Source organism: Staurois parvus, unplaced genomic scaffold (assembly GCF_062004578.1).
Source record: "Staurois parvus isolate SC_StPar_1 unplaced genomic scaffold, SC_StPar_1.0 ptg000162l, whole genome shotgun sequence".
Classification (NCBI taxonomy): Eukaryota; Metazoa; Chordata; class Amphibia; order Anura; family Ranidae; genus Staurois; species Staurois parvus.
This window is the reverse complement of record NW_028317958.1, coordinates 1,049,919-1,073,578: the sequence shown is the minus strand read 5'-3', so window position 1 is coordinate 1,073,578 and position 23,660 is coordinate 1,049,919. Positions and strand designations below refer to the sequence as shown.

General features: G+C 43.8%; 1 protein-coding gene and 2 non-coding genes across 3 annotated transcripts; all 3 read right to left on the bottom strand.

Annotated features, from left to right (window-relative positions):
- Positions 1-6,641: 6,641 nt before the first annotated feature.
- RPL13A (ribosomal protein L13a) lies at positions 6,642-20,708 on the bottom strand. The gene is made up of 9 exons (XM_089675999.1): positions 20,610-20,708; positions 13,429-13,665; positions 11,991-12,063; positions 11,252-11,317; positions 9,743-9,844; positions 8,356-8,441; positions 8,210-8,269; positions 7,975-8,097; positions 6,642-6,768 (listed from the first exon to the last, which is right to left on the bottom strand). The coding sequence occupies exons 1-9, from the start codon at positions 20,622-20,624 to the stop codon at positions 6,682-6,684; spliced, it is 849 nt and encodes a 282-aa protein (XP_089532125.1). The 5' UTR covers positions 20,625-20,708; the 3' UTR covers positions 6,642-6,681.
- On the bottom strand, positions 11,863-11,945 carry LOC149463025 (small nucleolar RNA Z195/SNORD33/SNORD32 family). The gene has a single exon (XR_016312535.1). It is a non-coding gene; the product is annotated as a small nucleolar RNA Z195/SNORD33/SNORD32 family (small nucleolar RNA).
- LOC149463024 (small nucleolar RNA Z195/SNORD33/SNORD32 family) lies at positions 12,128-12,202 on the bottom strand. Its single transcript, XR_016312536.1, has one exon. It is a non-coding gene; the product is annotated as a small nucleolar RNA Z195/SNORD33/SNORD32 family (small nucleolar RNA).
- Positions 20,709-23,660: the final 2,952 nt, after the last annotated feature.

The following is a 23,660-nucleotide window of genomic DNA, read 5'->3' as shown; positions in this document are numbered from 1 at the left end:
TTTCAGGTACTTATATAGTGCTGTCAATTTAAGCAGCACTTTACATATATATTGTACATTCACATCAGTTCAACCCTCAAGGGATGTACAATCACAGAATACTTTTTTTTGTTCTATGGAGAATGGTGATTGGGGACTTCAAGAATATGCTCATTGAGGATTGGCTTAGGTATAGTCCAAGGTCATTGCCTGGCTAATGATTCGCAGGTAGAAGGTTCCCTATCCTACAGCTGCACTTATAGAGTCAGGGATGATCATGACATCATTGACCTAACATAGCCATAGCATATAGGTCAATGACTGTATTAGGCAGCTATAACAGCTAAATTCTGGGTTTGGACCAAACCCAAGATCATCACTAAAGCTTAACCCCTTCCCGCTGGTGCCTCCTGGCCCTTTAAGAGTTTCAGAAGCCGGGAGGTGGGGTTTCGGAATCGTGACCGCCGTGATGCGTCATCACGGCAGTCACATGATCGGGAAAGGTCCCGATCGAAAGAGCAGACCGGGACTTTTCCGTGAGTAGCGGACATGTGTGCTGGGAGCGTGCTCTCAGCACAATTTTTTTCTTACCTGACCGCTCGGCCTCTAGGCCCAGATGCCCCGGAGGCCGCACATTTGTGTGCAGTCAACGTGAAGGGGTTAAGGGGTATTTTCTGAATGCAATGGGGGGTCTGTGTGCAAGATCATACACTGAACCCCCTTACTCAAGAAAAGAAAAACTGAATGCATCATTCATAGGGAATGGTAGGGGAAAGCCTTTCCAGCACATCCACTGGCACTAGTCAGCACCAGCTACTCCTATCTGCAGAGCATCACTAAATGCCATCCTTGTGTCCCCTTAGTGCAGAGCATCATTATCACCACTGTGTGCCCTTGCTGCAGACCATCACTCCTCAAACAATAACCCAGATTTGGAAAACATCATCCATGTCATTCAAGCGCTCCCCAACTGCACAGGATTTAGAGCAGGGATGTACAATTTATATTGCCCAATGCCCAGAACTTGCAGTTCCAGGCGCCGGGCAGGTGGAGTTTTTCTCTATTTAGCCCTGCTGCAGGCAAGCAGCCTCTTTAGCCTGGATTAACACATATGTGTACTGAAATCGCAATGTCATTCCGGTTTCTGTGCGGCTTTATTACAGGTGCAGTTTTTGCTTTCTCTCTCTCTGCCTCCCATTAACTTCAATGCAAAATCACATCCTATTGACTTTAATGCAAATACTCCTGTGAATAGCAATCCTATCTGTACACTTATCTCCATATTTTTTATTTATTTCAGGTACTTATATAATGCCTTCAATTTACGCAGCGCTTTACATATATATAGTACATTTACATCAGTCATGCCACTCTACTATTACTTGTGAGTTTGGAACGCACCGCTACAAACTCGCACAGGACAGGCACTCATAATAAAATACATTTGGATCACATCAGTGGGAACCAGCTCAATAGGAACACAGATGGGGTTTATTTACTAAAACTGCATGTTGCAAACTCTGGTGCAGCTCTGCATAGAAACCAATCAGCTTCCAGGTTTTATTGTGAAAGCTTAACTGAACAAGCTGAAATTAGAAGCTGAATGGAGACCATGCACAGCTGCACCAGTTTTAGGAAATCTTCCCCATAATATCTAGCCTGCCATGCAAATTTGAGTTTGAAACCGCATCCAGAATCGCATGTATGAGAACCAGGGCAGCTCCATTCACTCCAGAGCATTTTAGGATCAGAATCGCAAAAGAAATGTTCATGTCCCATTATTTTCAATGGCACCTAAACCATGGTGCGGTTTTGTCACGATTGTCACACGGCAAATTGTATTGACGCTTGTCTCCCAAAATAAAGTTTTTTTTTTTGGGTGACAAGGTTCACGCAATGCAAATTGCTGCGCAGTAAATCACACAATAGTAGCAAATAACATCGCATGAAGTATGTCAATCAAAAGAAGCTTCTGCTCCTTTTTGGGCAACAAGCTTCACGCAATGCGATTTGCAGCGCAGTAAATTGCACAGCAAAACTGCACCACGTTTTAGGTGCCACTGAAAATAACACCTGAACCTGCGTTTTGCGGTTGTAGTGAATTCTCAGATTGCAGGCAGAATCGCAGTGATTCCAGCTGATGAAGCGATGTGCTTTGTGAATGGCCCCGTAGTCTTCTGGGAAGGGAGGGGGGGGGGGAGAGACAATTTCTGCTACCAATCGTGTTAGGCAATCGCAGCAGAAGTAGGAGCGAGTAACTGTCAAATTTGGGTACCCGCTCCCCAAAGGTGCCAATACTTAATGGGGAGCGGGGGACAAAGACTTAAATGGAACTCCGCTTTAAGTCCAGTGATACACTGGTACATTGATGGTCGTTCAAGTGGTTAATAAACTAACAATTTTGATCCCTATGACAACGTGCTCGTGCACGAAACACGTTGGGAGGTGCCCTACGCTTGGTGATGTCACAACACACACCCCTCGTGGAAGGCCGGCGGCCATCTTGGTCTTTGGATATATGCCAGATGTGAGTGCACACGCTGTTTTTATATTTATCTTTACCCATTTGCAATAAATACTGCACTGTTGGAAGCAATTTCTCTGGCTCGTTTTTTGTGAGCCCCCCAAGGTGAACCCCTTGTATTGCTACTACACGTATGAGCGATTCCCCCTTCTGGATGGATGTCATATCCCTGGAGCTGTATGCTGAGGTTTGAGTGACATGCTGTGGTTTGCCAGATGACCCCCTGAAGTTCTGCTGTCCAGATCCAGATGACCAGGAGTTGGTCTTAATTACTCAAATGCGCATCTTATTGCACTTTCTGGTTGGTGCAATTTACACCTATTACCACAGGAATCACGGATTTGCACCTATAAGGCAGTTGCTGTGTGGACTAATTTATTTTATCACCTCGAGCACTTCAGATGTCATAAAAGGACATTATCACTTTATTGTATTATTTGGCACTTTATAGCATCTCATAGTGCCGGATATTTATACTTATTATCATCATATACACTTTGTGTTCATTTACCCTTATTTTAATAAGCACTGCATACTGTACTATTTTATTGACTAGAAGGATTGTGAGGTTTGCCTTTTATGCTAGCTGCTTATAATATATGTTCTACCTGGAGCTCGTTTTATTACGTTTAATAAACTAACAAGCTGATAGCAAAACAGGAACCAATCCAAAGCACGCTCCAGGGAGCAAAGCTGCATGTTCTATGGACAGCCTTGATGTCAGGTGAATACTGTTATCCGAGAGTATGGTCTGCTGCTGGAAACAGGCTAAACTGGTGCTTTGAGTTTCCAGATGTGGGGATCCAGTTAACACCATACAAAAGCAGCAAAGTGGAGAGAAGCACAAGCACTTAACTAAGTATGCCCCAAAATAACAAATTTTGGGGTATAAGAAGACAGTGCAAACCATTGGCTGCTGGGATAAATATTCAGAATCTAGAGAAACAATATATGACATGGCCAGCAGCAACACTAGAGAAACAACTGCAGAATTCATCAGTAATGGTAATTTGCTCTCACCATTAGTTATATCCTGGCTGTATTCCTAAAGAACTTCACTTTTACCAAAGGTGCCACTTAAAGCTAAAACAAGACTAAGAAAAAAAACACATGCACTTATTTCCTGCACAAAATGTGCATTATACTTTTTTCCTAAAAAGCCTTTAACCACTTGCCCTCCTGAGGATTTACCCCCATTCCTGACCACGCCATTTTTATGCATTACTTTGACAATTGCGCGGTCATGCTACGCTGCACCCAAATTAAATTTACATCCTTTTTTTCCCCACGAATAGAGCCTTCATTAGGTGGTATTTGATCACCTGTACGATTTTTATTTTCTGCACTATTAAAAAAAAAAAAAAAAATACTGACTGCTATTAAACATGTCCAGTAAAAAAAAATTTTAAATCAAATTTCATCATAAATTTAGGCCAAAATGTATTCTGCTACATGTCTTTGCTACAAAAAAATCCCAATACGTGTAAATTAATTGGTTTACATGAAAGTTATAGCGTTTACAAATGGTATATATACACTGGGAGTTTTTTTTTTCCCACTAGTAATGGCAGTGATCAGTGACTTATAGCAAGACTGCAACGGGCATTCTGACACTGGGGGGGAACTGACTTGGTATCACTGACATCCCCAGTGACACCAATAGTGATCAGTGCTAATAAAAAGCACTGACACTGTACTAATGGCACTGGGCAGGAAGGGGTTAACATGTGGAGCGATCAAAAGGATAACTGTGTGCCTGTACTTTACTGTAAGCACACTGCTTTGTATGGCTCTGCTATGTCCAGACGTAGAGCTCCTCCCACAGGACAGGAAACACGCTACACCGAGAATAAAAGGCAGTACTCCAGGCTCCAGCCTCAGTAAACCACAAGTGCCGAAGGCAGACCTGAAAAACATAACACAACATAATGCATCGGGCAGGAATTAGGCGGTCTTGGAAGACTCCTGGAAAGAGTTACCGGTAAGTCCAACTCCAGTTTTCCCCAAGTTGTCTTCCAGGAGAAGTCCAAGCAAAAACTTGCCAACCTAGGGTGGGACCACATGCAAAAATGTTTGCTTCTGACTGTTCAGGAGATCCACCTAGTAGTGCTTGATAAATATCGAGAAGCTCAACCAAGTAGCACAGGATAAGACCCTAGTCGAATGTGCATTAATGAAAGGCATCGATGGCCCCTTGGTTTGGTAGCAACAAGAAATGGCTTGCTTGATCCATCTGGCAATAGTCGGCTTAGAAGCTTTAAATCCTCAACATTTGCCAGAAGAGGATAAATAGGGCATCAGACCTTCTGAACTGTTTGGATACTCCTAAATAGTGCAAGAGCCATTTCCTTACATCCAGCCAACTGAAATTCTCTTCCCTTTCATTTGAGGCAGAGGCACAAAAAGGAGGGTAGCACAATGTCTTGTGACCTGTGAAATGTCGTGGCTAATTTTGGCAAAAAAACCCAGGTCCGTTTTCAGAATAATCCTTTCATCAAAAACTAGAATGAAAGGTTCTCCGATTGATCGAGCTTGCAGCTCACTTATTCTACAAGCTGTAGTGATAACCACCTAAAAAACAGTCTGCCACATAAGCAGGTTAATGGAAGCTTCCATCAAGGTTCAAACAGATTGGACGTCAACACCTGCAAAACAAAAGATGCCAAGAAGGCCAGGACTTCGAAAGCACCGGTCTCATTCTAGCCACTGACTTAAAGAAGCAGGAAACTGTTGGATCTCCTAGGAGGGAAACTTTCAGAAATGCTCCCAAGGCTGCTGCCTGTACCTTTATGGTGCTGAGAGATAGTCCCTTGTCTATTCCTTCCTGAAAGAAATCTAGGATTGTCTGAATGGAAGTCTCTGTATGCCCTTTCTCTGTCATCCAAGAATTACATTTCTTCCAAATCTTAATGGATGGCTCTAGTAACCGGCTTACGATAATCAATGTTTGGACTACCCTATCCGAAAAACCTTCCCGTTTTAACAACTGCTCCTCATGTACCACATTGAGAGCTTTAATATGTCCACGTCTGGACAACAAACAGGACCCTGTGACAAAAGATCCTCTGTTTTGTGGAGCAACACTGGAGGGCAACTTGCTAGGAGTTTCAGGAAGGCAAACCAAGGGCCTTTCGGCCAATGTGGCACTATCAGGATAAGATTCAACTTCTCCAGCTGAAATTTTCATATTACCTCAGGGACTGAAGAGGGGGAAAAGCACAAGCTAGACTGTAGGGCCATGGATTTGCCAGAGAATCTAAGGCCACTGCTTCATCCTCTTGATTCATGGAGAAAAATCTCTGAACCTTTGTATTTGCTTGAGAGGCACAGATCTATCTCTGGTTGGCCCCACATATCCGTGAGCCAAGCAAAAATGTCCTCAGCCAATGACCATTACTCCTGACTGAGAAAATCTGTCAGTATGTTCTGGGAGCCTTTCAGGTGTAAGGCCGAGACTGAAGCTAGACTGGCCTCTGCTCGCATCAAGATCCTCTTCGCAATTGCCTGCAGTCACGGACTTCTGGTTCCTGTTTGTTGATATACGCCACCTCTTATTCTCTATGGAGTAACATGCTTACTGTCCTATGGGAGGAGCTCTACGTCTTGTGGGCTGTCCTGGAAGATGACTTGGGAAATCATGTACACACACACACTTTTGCACACCCCTGCCACCCTGTAGCAGTATATCTGCTATAGGGTGGCGAGAAAGCGGTTAACTTATTCCTACTGCACCAGGGTACCAGTTTTTCAGGATGCAGCCATGCCTTTACCATGTAAAACAGAGTATAATGCAGGAGTATTGGTACTGCATTGTAAGTGATGTCCATGTGCGACTGCATAACATTTTTCAGCATTTGCCTTCTTAATTATCCTCCTGTAACATTACAATGCAGTTTTAGTAATGATACAAAACCAGCAAAATATTGCCACATATCTTTCTACTATAGAAGGCTGTATAACGAAGCCTGTGTACAAGGCACTTGCGGTGCTTTTTCACAGATTAAGGACAGCCTTTCAAAAGGAGGGTTTGAACAATCACTTTTCTGGAAACCAATGAAAACACTACACCCCCAAGAAACTATCACAAATTTACATCAAGTTACTCCACTCAAAAAAAAAAAAAAAACAAAAAACCAAGGACTATTCACAAATATTTTATTCCAGGTCTATGGGCATATTTAAACGAGGATACCATATTTCTTCAGGACGTCTGTGTACTTTGCAATTTTGGTTTCAACATTTTTCTCTGCTTGCTTCTTCAGTTTCTACAGAAAGAAAAGTAAAAAGAATGTGCAATAATGTTCCAGAAACTACAAAAACCATACGTAAAACAGAGCTACTTTTTGGTTGCGACTTGACTTAAAAAGTGTTTTCCCAGCAACAACAAGAAGCAATAACTGAACACTTGCTTCATATTTGTTATAGCGGCATTAAAGCTGAACTCCGGAATAAGTAAGAAAAAATAAAAACAAAATTTAGCCTTGCAGTGGCCTCCCCTCTCAATACTACAAGGAATAAAGGCTTGTTTTCTAGGGGACAAGTAACAGGACGCTTTACGTTCCTTATAATTTGCTTCTGCAGGCTTCACCAGTGCAGTACCAGTGGCCCCGAAGCCTCTTTGCCAGTCCCACAGCCTTAGAAAGCATTGGTTGCTGGGGGAGCAAAGAAAAAGGCAAGTATAGTTCATGCCTTTACCTTTTGACAAAACAAGCATTTAACACTTGCAGTGTGTGGGGGGAGAGGGGTCAATCTAAGGGACATTTCTGCATTTAAGTGATGCTAAAAGCCATTTTTCTAATGTGGTGTATCCTGATATCCAAATCATCTCCCTTCCACCTGGATCTAGTTCTCTCACACTGCTATTCAAAGCTCAAGTGACTCCTTACTGTGTCTCACAGAATCGACCCTGCATGCATGATCCTGGCATGAGTCTGCCTCACACTATAGATCTGCAAGTCACTTCTTCAAAATACATGCTCCTCCTATCCTCAGCACATGTCCTCCCCTACCCCAAAGCTCAGGGAAGCAGCACTCTGAGACCAGGACTAAGCGGCAGAGAACGTGGGAGTTCTGCAAGTCTTTGGCCACACTGGACTATGTACATGTACTGGACCATTTTACACTCTTTGCGAGCAAAAAAAAAAAAAATGCAAGCTGAGCCTTTAGTATTAATTTAACCCAGAATAAAGCTTTAAAGTATCATGGCAGAAGAAAGTATCTCAACTATGGATACCCTATTACAGCAGATAAACAGCATACAGATGGGAGGTGCTATTTTGTCTGATTTCCAACCAAATATTGTTACTTTGAAAAGTCATTCTATATCAATTTTAGAACTGGAAAAATAAAAATACAACCAAAACTCCAACTTGGACCTAAAATCAAGCCCCAAACACTAAACAGAAAATCTAACAAAAATATCAGTACTAGCTCTCTATTCACATTCCAGATACAAAAATGTGTCAGCTTACCATGACCAGCTTCTTTTTGTTATAGTGCAGCTTGGCCTTTGCCTTCCTCTTCTCCTCCAGGGTAGCAGTGACTGCCTGGTACTTCCAGCCAACCTCATGGGCAAGGCGGCCAAGGAGGGCAAACTAAAACATGCAAAATATTTGGTCAGATTTGTCATTCTCAAGCCAATATGAGACCACACCATAGGTCAGCTACAGCCATTTCTGAATGTCTACTGCAGTTTTATTAAAATACCTTGCGTGTTGGCTTCAAACGCACGATCTTCAGGGCAGCAGGGACCACCATACGCTTTCTCTGTTAGTAGAAAATTGTGTCAATGTATTTCTGTAAGACCCATGATTTATGTAGTGTTGAATTACTAGGTTTAAACCCTTAATCACCTTATCATAAGGAGGTGGGATACCATCAAAGACCTTCAGTCGCTCCAGAGCAGCCTGTCCTCGCTTAGTCTTGTGTGGCAGCATACCTGTGCAAAAGGGGATCAGTTAAACAAGCAGCTGTACCCATCTGTAGCTGGTCACACTGTTGTATCCTATCACGCTGTATTCCCAGAAAACATTTGTGCAAAACACAACGCAGCCATTTATTATATACTCAGACCACTGAAAGGCATTATAAAAAAAAAAAAACAAAAAACAAAAAAAAAACCACATTTTTCTTATTATGTAACCCAGCCTCTCAACCTTAACATGGAGGAACATTTAAAAAAAAAAAAAACAACTTTCTGGTCTCAGAACCCTTGCTAAGAAGTACAGCTTATTACACATTAGCATGATGATCAGCGGTAATAATGCCTCATCTTTGTGGCAACTTAAAGGGATATCCCCCTACAGATCACAAGACCACTGTTAATGGTTACTTATCAGAGGACATTGCTCAACGCCTAAACCTCTGAGGTCCATGGAACCCTGGTTGAGAAAGACTATTAGAATCCCCTTTCTAGAATCTATTCCTAATCAGGCCCAGTGTGCTTATACACACCAAGCTCTTTATAATAGAGGTACAATCTGATTGCCTTTGCTGGTGGGGATGTGCTCATCACCTTCTCTATGCCATTTACATATATTGTAAGGCTCCTTTCACACTAGTGGTATTAACCATACCCTGAAAAGCAATGGATTGCTTTTCAAAGGTAAGTGAAAGGAGGTTAGCAGGGTTTAGGAGGCGATACGGCCAGCTCCTCTTGCCTTTTCTTTTTCCCCCCCCCCCCCTACTTTCTCCATCATTGAAACAGCATTTTTGCATTGCGGGAAGGCACCAAGTTTGAGCCAAGCATTTGGCTAGTCATTGTGGCAGTCTGATTCCCATACATGGGAGAGTTTAACCTGTGGTGACAGGTAGGCTGGCAGCCAGTAAAATCATGGTTCAACCGTCTGTTTTTACTGTCCCCTTGCCGCCCATGTAAAATATTAAAGTGACAGCAAAGTCAGCAACATACAAATCTGACAAGCACAATGTTTTTTTTCCTTATAACCGAAGAGACCCTAGAAGTCTCTTCTGTCAAATGCCCCCCTCCTGTCATTTGCAGCTCAGACCAAATTTATGGTCCCGCTCTGCGGGCCGCAGCAATGCAACTTTCATACGGGACTGGCATCACATTGGCCTGGCCAATCAAGTGGCTGAAGATGTAAAACCTGAATGAAGACCAGGTGAAGGATGAAGAGCCGGGGACTGGCGAGAGCCCTGACCACACATTGCTGTATTCAGGGGTATCCAGACCACATTCCTTTACCAAAATGTTAACTAAAAAGGCATGAGCGTGGTTACCTCTTACAGTCCTCCAGAAGATGCGGCTGGGTGCTCTGAAGTGGTATGGCCCACGGGAAGGGTTTGTGTTCATACGTTTACGCAGGAAAGCAAGGTATTTGACTACAAGAGAAAAACAGACATGAAAGTAAAAACGCACATTTTATTCCCAAGCAAGTATCAGTCTACAATGTTTTGATCTTTTTCTAATGAAAATAATCAAGTTGATCAAAAAAAATAAAAGGTGGTTCATTCAATTAACAGGTCACACCTCAAGACAGTCACTAACCCCAAACAATGCAGTTACAGCACGCAATCTGACAAGAATGCCACAACTTAAAAGTATTACTGGAATGTCCGTACTGAAGTAGACATCCAGGACAGACTGATGTTAATATCTTAATACCAAGAATACCTCCCTTACTGGTGAACCTGAATGGGCACATCATTACAGGCAAACAAAAAAAAAGCAGGTTGGGGGGGGTGTAGAGACACGGACGCCAGCTATTCAGGGTAGTCCGGTCCATTAATCTTGCTTAGTATCATGCTTACAAAAAAAAAAAAAAAATTCTTTAACCGCATCCCCACCGCCCTACAGCAGAAATACTGCTACAGGGTGGCATGGGTGTGCGAAATCACATGTGGGTCGATACACATGATTTTGCAGTTCCAGGTAGGGGGCGCGCGCGTGAGCCGCCATTCGCGGCCATCAATCACCGGGTCCCGCCTGGTAATTATTCGCCAGCGCCTCCCCGGCGATTTCCGATGATCACCAATGGTGAGAAGGACTGTTTTGTTTACTAACAGTCATCCTTCCCTGTCAGCTCAGGTATTGTTCTGGATGGCTGTACACAGCACAGCCATCCAGAGCAGTGCAATTACAGTGAAACACAAAACAAACCGTCACACAGTTAACCCCTTTGATTGCCCCTCATGCTAACCCCTTCCTGTTAAGTGGCATTAGTACAGTGTCAGTGCTTTTGTTTTGTAAGCACTGATCACTGTATTGGTGTCACTGGGGGTGTCGGTTCCCAAGTGACACCATTACAGTGATCAGTGCTAAAAAAAAAAAAAAAAAGTTCTGACAGTGATAGGGATAAAGGATAAGCCTGACACTCGCCTTTTCTGAGGGGCACCCAGTTGGTGCTCATTACACTGCAATCTCTCTCCTCCCTGAGGGTCTCCAGGGGAGGTGAGGAGATAACCAGCCTAATCTTAAAAAATACTAAACCGTTCAAGTCACCATAAAGCCCCTTTTGTTTTTAAAATCCCCAGACATTCCTAAAAGCATCTGACATTTAAAGAAGGTTTTGGTTAAATTTTGTTTTTATTATCAGAACAAGTAGATTGGGACACGATTTAGTCCTTGGACAAGTAGTTTCTTTGTGTGAGCGAAGCAGGCTTACTAACAAAAACCTAAGAGTTCTAGCTTTTGATTCTTTACTGTATTTCAGAGATCATTGTGTAAAAGGAACAACATTCCAAAACCATCATAAACCACTTCGTATGCACAACATCCATGCTACTTACGTTTGTTGCGGTAAAAGTTGCCAGAAATGTTGATACCTTCACATCTCACGACAACCACTTTACGCCCTAAAGAAAAACAAAAAATATATATATATATATATATATATAATTTAAAAAAATAAATAAAACAAACACACAAAAGAGGCCAGAAACCCTTATTTTTAGTCCACTATTTTATAAAAACTGAACTCCAGACAAAAGAATGCAGCTTTTATTCATGAATACATCTTTAAAATGCAAACAGTGTTTGTACTCAGTTTTGGCTTGGTGTCAACTTCTCCGTTCCTGTACAGCAGAGCCTTAAAAGAAGGCAATACAAGGGGCAATCCCTTGTGCCAAATGGCAAAAAACAAGCTGATTGTAGGAAAGAGATGTGAGCTCATCAGTTTCACTGTCCTGTCTCATGGTGAGGAGGGAAAATACCCACAATTGTTACTGCAGCAGAAAAAAAAAAATCAAGACCTCCCAGAGAGGGCTGTGTAAATCTCAGAAGTGGATGGACAAATACAAAATTCTTTGGTAGGTACAACATCCTGGCGTTCATTTTTTTCTGTGTATTTAGACATTTGTCTGGAGTCCAATTTTTAATTCTCTTATGGCAACATGATCAGTTGGTCTCAGATGGTAGTGCATGTAAAGTTATCTCATGGCCGTGAAACTCAAACAAGAGACAGTTACATTCATCATTGACCATTACAAGACAAAAAAAAAATGACAAATTAATGGTTTCGGTACTCACCAAGCAAAACTTGCTTAGCAACAATGGCAGCGAGACGGCCAAGTAGATGTCCTCTGCCATCAAGGACCAGAACCTGCAATAGAGACACTGTCAAACCGGGTACAATGTGTACAGCAATTACAGCCCTACTCTAGTCTGCTGTCTCAGATGGTAGTGCATGTGAAATGGTTTCAGAGCAGTGAAGCTCAAATCCAAGGGTCATCAATGACAGACTGATGCAGTTTTTAGTAAGGGCTCGTTTACAGGTTTAACGAACATGTAAGCAGAAAAAAAAAAATAAAATGAACATATCAGCCCTGAAGTGCTTACCCATGTTTAAGTAAAGCATGCTGCATTCATTCGCACTGCATCTGCATGTAAAGTCAACTCAGCAAAGAAAAGTAATGGCTAAAACAAGGCTGAAGCACTATTAACCACTTGCCGTCCGGCCGCTGTATATAAAACGGAGGGAAGCAGTCCAGGGGTGGGTTGCCGCTCATAAACGGTGCCTGCCTTTTTGGACTGTGCGCGCTCCCTGGGAGCATGCAGCACCGCGATCCTCCAGACACAGTGGAACACCGATCGTCATACGGAACCTTTGTGCGAGGTCCCGATCATGTGATCACCGATTAGCCAATCAGTGATCACATGCAGAGTAGTAAGCAAAATGTCACTCCTGACATCATTGCTTACGAGTGAAATCTGTGAATGATAACAGAGGTCACATGGTACAGGGCTATTTACAACAGCCTTGTACCATGTGACAAGCTGTGACCAATCACAGCTCACGCAGTATATCTCAATGGCTGCAAGAATGCAGCCAGAGAGAAGGGGAAATGATTGCTTTTACAGCCTTTATGGATGTAAAAGCGATCAGTGTAAAAAAAAAAAAAAATCACCACCCCCAAGTAATACAGTGTCACCATGGGTGACAGTATGTAAAAAAACATTAATATAAAAAAAAATAAAAATGTAAAAACATTTTTTTTTTTAAATTATAATTTTTGGTTATAAACTAATTGGGTTTTTTTTTTTTTTTACTAAAAAACTGAATAAACTTTGGCCATGATTTATAATGAAAGATTATTTATTTGCAAAAATTTATAAGAAAACACTTTTCTCCAAATTTTTTGACTTTCATTTATATAGCAAAAAAAATAAAAATCCCAGTGGTGAATAAATACCACCAAAATAAAGCTTTATCGGTCTCAAAAAAAATTCATATGGGTACAGTGTTGCATGACTGCGGAACGGTCATTCAAAGTGTGATAGCGCTGAAAATTGGCCTGGACAGGAAGGGAGTGAAAGTGTCCGGACTTGAAGTGGTGAATACCTGCAAATGTAAATGGCTTACAGTATAAATGAGCCCGAAAGAAAGGCTTTAAAACAATACTAGATATACTAGGACCAGGAATAAGAACCTTCACAGGCTTATTTAGCAGACAAATGTACAACATACATGACTTGAAGCCTTGAATCCACCACCCAAGTTCTTGATGAATCCTGGGAGACCTCCTTTGGTTAGATGTGAAGGTATCTTCTTCATCTGTGTTGGGGCTTTTGCTTTGCCCTTTGGTGCGGATGAGGCCTTTGGTGCGGTCTTGGCCTTTGGTGGAGCCTTCGCCTTGGCCTTGGGTGGAGCCTTGGCCTTGGGTGGAGCCTTGGCCTTGGCCTTGGGTGGAGCCTTCGCCTTGGCCTAAATGCAGGGAGAGGGAAAAAAAAAGCGCAATCATTCTCAAATACCAGTAACTGAAATTCTCATTTGCTAATGTTTAGAGAAACTGCAGCCAAACATGAATTATAAGGGTTTAAACACACAGCTTTAAAAAAAAAAATAAAAAAAAGGTGGAGCTTTTTTCTCCCCGCTCAAACACTATGTGCATAAATCCATGTGCCATACACCGCTTTTAGCATGTTTAAGGCTCATTTTCCTGCCAGCAGAGAGGCTCTTTAGACACCATGTGGTTTATTTACTAAAGCTGGAGAGTCCAAAATCAGACTCCCTTCTGCATAGAAACCAATCAGCTTCCAGGTTTCATTGCCAAAGCTTCATTGAACAAGCTGAGGTTAGAAGCTGATTGGTTTCTATGCAGAAGGGAGTCTGATTTTGGACTCTCCAGCTTTAGTAAATAAACCCCCATATGCCCATAAGGCCTAACTCTTCTAAATTCACTGGTTCATAACCTGCACCATTCTGCCACCCTGAGATCCACTTACATCCCCAGTGGGTGCCACTACCTTGCCTATTAGAGAAGGTAAAGCCAGACTCTAAATCACAGCTTTTCTGTGACAGACATCTATCCAAGTTCTCTGCAGGGTAGCAGGTAAACCTGCTGCATTGGTTACACTTAGTGGTGCACCAAAATGAAAATTCTGGACCGAAATCGAAAATGGGTGCACTTGCCCGATATGGACAGGTTTTAATAAACCCCTCGCCTCACCCCTTCAGTCTCCGCCCGTATCACCCACCTACTGAACGACAGACTGGATGTCGCTCCATTTCCTCAAATTGAACCTTTCCAAAACTGAGCTCCCGATTTTCCCCCCAGCCCGTGCCCCCCCCTCTCCATCACGACCAACGCCACCATCAGTCCCACCCCGCAAGCCAAAGTCCTAGGTGTCACTCTAGACTCAAACCTGTCCTTCCAACCCCATGTCCAATCATTGGCAAACTCATGCAGGCTCCACATCTCCAAAATACGTACGTTCCTAACACCAGACACTACTAAACAACTCGTTCACTCCCTTATTATCTCACGTCTGGACTACTGCAACTCCCTCCTCGCCAGCCTAACTCATAGCAGTCGATCCTGAACTCAGCGGCCAGACTCATCCTCCTTACCAACCGCTCCTCTTCTGCCACCCCGTCATTCCCTCCACTGGCTCCTGATTGCACAACGCATTAAATTCAAACTACTAACACAGACATACAAAGCCATTCATAACACTGCCCCAAACTACCTCACCGACCTGATACCCAAATACCACACAACCCGTAATCTTCGCTCCTCACAAGACCTCCTACTTTCTAGCTCCCTGGTCTCCACCTCCCACGCCCGACTGCAGGACTTCTCCCATCCTCTGGAACTCACTACCCCAATCCATCAGACTTTCACCTACTCTCCTCACCTTTAGGCGCACCCTGAAAACCCATCTCTTCAGGGAAGCCTACCCCACCCTCACCTAACAGCCGATCTCCTCCTCTCCTCCCACCACTCCATCCCCCACAGCCACTTCCGCCTGTACCACTATCCCCTCCCTCCTAGATTGTAAGATCGAAAGAGCAGGGCCCTTGAATCCCTCGTGTTTTGTTTTGTTACTGTATTGTCTCATGTTCTGTCCCCCACTATAATGTACAGTACTGAGCAAACCTTTTAGTGCCATATAAATACTGTATAATAATAAAAAATAAATATATATTTGTGTTATACTCTACTTTAAATGAATGAATTTAAAAAATACATAACATAAAACATATTGAAAGTAACAAATTGGGCAGAGAATTATATATAAAAATTAAAGGAGTTTTTGCATTGAAGTCAACGGGATGCAATTTTGCATTGAAGTCTATTATCACCAAAATTACCAATAACCCTTTTACGGCTGATAATTTGACAGCTGATATATCGGTGCATCACTAGAGACCAAAAAAGTGGCTTGTTGATTTGTCAAAATCTGCATACTGGAAACAGCATCAAACCCCATTGATTGCTTGTTTGGAAGATAAGACAATCTGATGTAAACTTCTCATAGACAGTGCACCAAACACTTGTATCACGCAAATAAGACCCTGCCATTGGGCAACATCACTTTGTTCCCGTTAACATATATGCAGATTGGATACGGTTTGAACCCCATCCAATATGCATAACGTGAAATATTATTGCTTCCTATGGTGCCTGTTCACATATGTCTGGTGCATATTCAGTGCAGTTTTAAAGAGTCGTGTCCAAATTCTCAGCAGTGGCTTCAAGTTCAGCTGCAGGCTGTTGACTTCTATGGGAACCATTCCTAAACCGCATATGTGTGAACAGGATAAGATCCTGAGCTAATCCTGACCTGAACCTGATGTGAACAGCTACTGTATCAATTAGCTGTGAAACCTGAGCTTCAATCCGCACTGCACGTGTGCATCAGCTCTTACAGTTCCTCCAAAAATCAGAGAGCACACTCATCAACATTCTAAATTGCTCACCGGCCACTTATTAGGTTCACCTTGCTTGTACCCTGTTGGGCCCCATTTTGCCTTCAGAACTGCCTTACTTCTTCATAACAGATTCAACAAGGTGTTGGAAACATTCCTCAGAGATTTTGATCTATATTGACATGATGGCATCACGCAGTTGTCAGCTGCACATCCATGATGCGAATCTCCTGTTCCACCACATCCCAAAGGTGCTCTATTGGATTGAGATCTGGTGACCATGGAGGCCATTGGAGTACAGAGAACTCATTGTCATGTTCAAGAAACCAGTTTGAGATGAGTTTTGTGACATGCTGCATTATCCTGCTGGAAGGAGCCATCAGAAGATGGGTACACTGTAGTCATAAAGGGATGGACATGGCCAGCAACAATACTCAGGTAGGCCGTGGTGTTTAAATGATGCTCAATTGGCACTAAGGGGCCCAAAGTGTGCCAATCTCCCCCACACCATTACACCACCACCAGCCTGAACCATTGATACAAGGCAGGATGGATCCATGCTTTCATGTTTACACCAATCTCACCCTACCATCTGAATTTGAGACTTAAACCAAGCAACGTCTTTTTCCAAACGTCTATTGTCCAGTTTTGGTGTGCGAATTGTAGCCTCAGTTTCCTGTTCTTAACTGACCGGAGTGGAACCCAGTGTGGTCTTCTGCTGATCTGCTTCAAGGTTCGACGTGTTGTGCGTTCAGAGATGGTATTCTGCATACCTTGGTTGTAACGAGTGGTTATTTGAGTTACTGTTGCCTATCACCTCAAACCAGTCTGCCCATTCTCCTCTGACATCAACAAGGTATTTTCGTCCACACAACTGCCACTGACTGGATATTTTCTCTTTTTCGGACCATTCTCTGTAAACCCTAGAGATGGTTGTGTGTGAAAATCCCAGTAGATCAGCAGTTTATTAAATACTCAGACAAGCCCATCTGGGACCAACAACCATGCCACATTCAAAGTCACTTAAATCCCATTTCTTCCCCATTCTGATGCCCAGTTTGAACTTCAGCAACTTCAGCAAGTTATCTTCCCCTCTAGATTCCTAAATGCATTCAGTTGCTGCCATGTGATTGGCTGATTAGCAATTTGTGTTACCAAGCAATTAAACAGATGTACCGAATAAAGAGTCCGGTGAGTGTATATGTAAAGTGCTGCGTCATTGTAACAGTTGAGAATTTAGAGAGACTTGGGCTAACCTTGTGCTGGTTTAGTAAGTTAGTCCCCGGCCACATCAGTGTGACTTGTCATGCGTTCTGAAACTATAAAAATCGCATGACAAGTCGCACCCTATTGTTCGCAAAGGAAGCAGTCATATCGGTGAGATTCCAACTCCATCGGAGCCACACTGATTTTGAAAGTACTTTATGAACTACTTTTTTCAAATTCAGGTGCGACTTGCATAGATATCTGTGCATGAAGGTGCACAAAAGTCTTCCAAGTCGCACTAACAGACTGTGAAATTGTGTGAATTCAAGTGAAGTCGCATGATTTCAAAGTTGGATTTGGTCCGACCGAAGACTTATAGTCTTAAAGCGGAGTTCCACCCAAAAGGGGAAGTTCCACTTTAATGCTTTTTTCCCCCACTCCCCATTAAGGATTGGCACCTTTGAGGAGCGGGTACCCGAATGTGACAGGTACCCGCACTCCAACTGCGATCTCCTACGTGATCAGAAGCAGAAGTTGTCCTCCCCCTTCCATCCCCGTAGTCTTCTGGGACACATGACAGGGCCATTCACAAAGCGAAGCGCTTCTCACGCATGTGCAGTGGGCACCCGGCTGTGAAGCCGCAAGCCGTCACAGCCGAGTGCTCACACTAAAGATGCCAGCGCCGGGGAGAGAAGACGGCCGGTGAAACCACCCGTGGTGAGGACACTACGGGACCAAGGGACAGGTAAGTGGTCAGCAGCTACAGTTTATGTAGCTGCTAACTTTTTTTTTCAGCTGGAACTCCGCTTTAAGACATATGTTCATACGGTGCACACTTTTGATTGGATTACCAGTCTATTTTATATACAACAGCAACATAAAGCCATAGCAGAAAACTGATTGTTCCTGGAAATGTTATTGTGCTGCCCACATGCTGAAGGGCTGTGACATCTTAGTTACCGATTGCTGCTTTATGTACGAAGGGCAACGGCCCCAACCTATAACTGGCCTTTGCAATGAGGAGCACATGGAAAGGCGACGTACGTCACAGAAAAATTCCCAGCACAACTTACCAAACGAATTCTCCTAGAGGTCCTTTCACACGGGCGTTCCATCTTTTTTCATCAGTTCAGTCACATTTTTTCAAAGAAAAAAATGGATCAGTTTACATCCGATTTTTTTTTTTAAACTGAAGAAAAATAAAAGGTTTCTTCCGTTCAAAAATAATGGATGTTAATGGATACGGACATTAACGGATGTAAATGGATGATCTGTTTACACCCGCTAATCTATAGAAATACACAGGTGACAGTTTTTTCAGATGTAAACTGACAGATGTAAACCAGACATACGGAACGCCCGCGTGAAAGAGGCCTATCATTTCATGTTAAATGCAGGGGTTTAGTTTGCACACATTTGCAAATGCATGTTGGCTCTTCACGGCACCCCAATGCTGTCTGTTGTCCTGACTCAAACTTTTGAGTGCCTCCATATTAGGAGCACACATATAATGGATAGGACAGCTAAGCCTGGAGGGAGCCCAAGCCCTCCAGAGGATTCCCCCTCCCTTCCTGACCAGGCCATTTTTCACTATACGGCGCTGCGTTCCTTTGACAATTGCACGGTCATGCAACACTGCACCCAAATTAAGTTACGTCTTTTTTTTCCCCCACAGAGCTTTCTTTCGGTGGTATTTAATCGCCTCTGTTTAATTTTTGTGCTATAAACAAAAAAAGACCAATTTTGAGAAAAAAAACTATTTTTTACTTTTTGCTATAAAACATCAAGTAAAAAAATGTAAAAATCAAACTTCATGATAAATTTAGGTCAAAATGTATTCTGCTACGTCTTTGCGAAGAAAAAAAAAAAAAAAAAATACCAATACGTGTAAATTAATTGGTTTAGGTGAAAGTTATAACGTCTACACATGGCGGTATATATACTGGAATTTTGTTTTTTAATACAAGTAATGGCGTCGACCAGCGACTTATAGCAGGACTGTGGCAGGCATTCTGACACTGGGGGGGATGTTGGGGTTAACTGTCACTGACATCCCCAATGACACAAATACAGCGATCAATGCTACCAAAAAGCAGCGACTTATAGCAGGAGTGCGGCGGGCTGACACTGGGAAGGGGGGGGGGGGGGAGAATGGGGTTGGGGTTGACCGTCACGGACATCCCCAGTGACACCAATCAGTGCTAATAAAAAGCACTGGCACTGTACTAATGGCACTCGGCAGGAAGAGGTTAACATGTGGAGAGATCAAAAGGTTAACTGTGTGCTGTGTGTGTACTTCACTAAGCGCAATGCTTTGTATGGCTCTGCTATGTCCATACGTAGAGATCCTCTCACGGGAACACACTGGGCAGGAAGGGGTTAACATCTGGAGTGATCAAAGAGTTAACTGTGTGCGCTTTACTACGGAGACATGCTGCTTTGTATTTCGCTGCTGTGCACTGCAGCATGTTATTGCCGGCAGGAGAGATCTGTGTTTACACACAGGCCACTCCCCTATCAATGATACCCGGTGATCGCCGGGTGCCTGGCCAGAAATCATCATCCGGAACCCTGTGATTGACGTCCGTAGCAACCAATGGAACGCACCTCCTTACCCGGAAATACAAATCACGATAGATATATATACATATATAATATACACACGCATGATTTTGCGCAGCCCTGCAGCAGCACTTCTATAGGGAGGCGGGGAAGGGGTTAACAGGTACAGTGGCACACTGGACACCCATACAGCACTATGGCAGCTATGGTGTGCAGTACGACCCTCACCAACAACCATGACCAATGTATTCCATTCATCTGTGGAGCATCAGACACAAGTTGTGTTTATAACACGTGGTACTTTGTTTTTACAACTAGAATATATATGAAAATATATATATATATATATATATCTCACACCTGGGGGGGGTCTTAGCTTCCATGCCCACCACCAGGAGATCCTGTATCTTACAGGCCCCCACAACCAGACACCCCCCCCCCCCCTTCCATCAGACTCTAGTAACAGGCCCAGCTTGCCTCCTCTCCAGGCTCGGTCTGTATTAGAGAAGCTCCGGTCTCCCCTCCATCTTACACACCGGCCTGTCACATGGGAGCAGACCCTGCAGGCCTCAGCTTCCTCCCACACGTCAGGCGGTCCGGCCGCCTCACACCCCATCCCCGACAGGCCAGCAACAAGAACACCGCTCCCGCCGCCTCCCCGGTGCCGCTCACTGCGCGGAGAAGGGTACTAGAGAGTCCAGAAGAGCCGCCACACCGGAGCCGCTCACCTTAGAGTCCGCCATCTTGCGCAGCCGGCCGAGAAAGAGACTCGAGCTCGGCCACGGGGTTTCCTAAGGGAAGTGAAAGGGGCGGAAGTGAGGAAGGAGCTCCGCCTAATGAGAGAGTAGTCAGCCTGCAGACTGGAGCTCCAGTTTGGAACGGAAACATGTGACCTCCACTTTTTTTTTTTTTTTTTTTTTTTTTTTAAAGCGGAATTCCACTCTGTAAAACAAAAACTGTAGCTGCTCACTTTTAAAAAACAGCCACTTACCTGTCCCTCGATCCCGCGTTGCCCCCGAATGTCATGTATTCCAGGAGGCCGGCATCTTTAGTGTGGGCACCTGGCTGTGATAACTTGCGGCTTCACATCCGGGTGCCCACTGCGCATGCGCGATAAGTGCTGTGCTTTCTGAATGGCCCCGTCGTCTTCTGGGACCTGTCATGTGTCCCACAAGACTTCAGGGAGGGAGGGGAAAGGACAACGTCCGTTTCCAAACGCCTAGGAGATAGCAGCGGAAGTGGGAGCGGCGCCTGTCAAATTCGGGTATCCGCTCCCCCCCATCCCCAAATGTGCCAATCCTTAATGAGGAGCGGGGGACCAATCTTTAAAGCGTAACTTCCCCTTTTGGGTGGAACTCCGCTTTAATAAACTCTAATGTAACAACCAAGAGACACGACTGGAGGAAGTGGAGGTCACATGTTTCTTGTCACATCTGAATTTCCCACGAGCACTTGGCCTCAGAGTGGAGCACCACTCTCAACAGGAAACATGAGCACCACAGATTTTTTATTTTTTTTTTAATCAACTTTAACCTTTTCGTTGGCAGAGCCATTTTTTCATTTTTATTTTTTGCACACATTTAAAAAATAATTTTAGGCCTGAAGATTACACAAAATCCCAAACATTATTTATTTTCTGAAAGCAGAGACCCTAGAGAATAAAATAGTAGTAGTTTACATTTTTTGTCACACAATATTACCGCAAAGGTCTAGGAAACGCTAGATTTCAGTAAAAAACACACTAAAGTGAATTTTAGGGCAAACAAATGCAATAAATTAACCAAATGTTTGTACAATATAAAAGATGAGGTTGATTCGAGTAAATAGATACCCAACATGTCAACCCTCAAATTTCTGTGCGCCCGTGAAATGGTGACAAACATCAGTACCCTATATTTCCTATAGGCGGTGCTTGATACCGATACAGGTCATCAGTTTATTGTTACAGAGGAGATCTTGTGCTAGAATTATTGCTCTCGCTCTGGTGTGCGTGGCGATATGTAACATGTGTATCACAATCAACGTTTTCAAGTGTAGGCACCCCCTGACACGTGTGTGTATGTTCGTATGTGCATATATGTGTGGGGGGGTCTCAGCAGGTCACAGCAAGAAGGGCAGGAGAGCGAATGTGTGTCTGCTCTCCTCCTTCCCCCTCCACCTACTGGCACCTGCCATGTCAGTCCAGGCCCACAGATGGGCAAGCAGAGCCTGGAGTACAGGACAGAGTGCCATTATCAGGGGTGTGTGGAAGCAATCAGCAGCCACCCGAATGCTTCCACTTGACAGGCAGGAGTTTTTGTGTGTAGAACCCCCCCAGTCAATGTGTATGCCATGAAAATACACTATATTGCCAAAAGTATTGGGACACCCCTCCAAATCATTGGATTCAGGTGTTCCAATCACCTCCATGGTCAACTGTTAGTGGTATTATAACAACGTGGAAGCAACTGGGAAAAACAGCAACTCAGCCACAAATCATTGGATTCAGGTGTATAAAATCAAGCACCTCGGCATGCAGACTGCTTCTACAAACATTTGTGGAAGAATGGGTCGCTCTCAGGAGCTCAGTGACTCCAAGCGTGGTACCGTGATAGGTTGTCATCTGTGCAATAAGTCCATCTGTGACATTTCCTGGCTACTAAATATTCCACGGTCAACTGTTAGTGGTATTATAACAAAGTGGAAGCAACTGGGAACAACAGCAACTCAGCCACAAAGTGGTAGGCTACGTAAAATTACAGAGCGGGGTCAGCACATGCTGAAACGCACAGTGCGCAGAAGTCACCAACTGTCTGCAGAGTCACTAGCTAAAGACCTCCAAACTTGGTGTGCTCTTCAGATTAGCACAACAACAGTGTGTAGAGAGCTTCATGGAATGGGTTTCCATCAATGGGCAGCTGCATCCAAGCCTTACATCACCAAGTGCAATGCAAAGTGTCAGATGCCGTGGTGTAAAGCATGCCGCCACTGTACTCTAGAGCAGTGGAAACGTGTTCTCTAGAGTGACGAATCACGCTTCTCTGTCTGGCAATCAGATGGACATGTCTGGGTTTGGCGGTTGCCAGGAGAATAGTACTTTATCTGACTGCATTGTGCCAAGTGTAAAGTTTGGTGGAGGGGAGATTATGGTGTGGGGGTGTTCCTCAGGGGTTGGGCTTGGACCCCTAGTTCCAGTGAAGGGAACTCTTAAGGCATCATCATACCAAGACATTTTGGACAATTTCATGCTCCCAACTTTGTGGGAAGAGTTTGGGGATGGCCCCTTCCTGTTCCAACATGACTGCGCACCAGTGCACAAAGCAAGGTCCATAAAGACATGGATGAGCGAGTTTGGTCTGGAGGAACTTGACCCGCAGGTGCCAAGATTTGATCACCAAGGGATCAATTATCCGATTTAGGCCAGTGATGGTTGGCCTAAGTTGGATGATTGATCCCTGTCCTATCAGGGATCTTCCTGTACCTGTGTTTACAGTTACACATGTACAAGAAATGATGACATGTTCATGTTCCGTCCCAGAGAGAAGATTCAACACAAAAGCGAGTACACGCAGCACACTTACAGTTATAACACTTTAGGACACATTTAACCCCTTGATCCCCCCCCCCAAGTTAACGCCTTCACTGCCCTGTCACCAGTGTCATTAGTACAGTGTACAGATTTCTTGCTGATCACAGTATTAGTGTCGCCGGTGACTTCAGAAAGCGTTAGCATCAGTTAGCGCCCCTCCCAGATAGCGTCAGATTGCCCGTCAGTACACCAGTAATCACATTTAACCCCT

Coding starts and splice junctions, on each gene's coding strand:
- RPL13A (XM_089675999.1), bottom strand. Junction 12,064..13,428: donor GATTCAAGGCTTCAAGTCAT/GTATGTTGTACA, acceptor TCTCTATTGCAG/GTTCTGGTCCTTGATGGCAG. Junction 11,318..11,990: donor TGCTAAGCAAGTTTTGCTTG/GTGAGTACCGAA, acceptor GTTTTTCTTTAG/GGCGTAAAGTGGTTGTCGTG.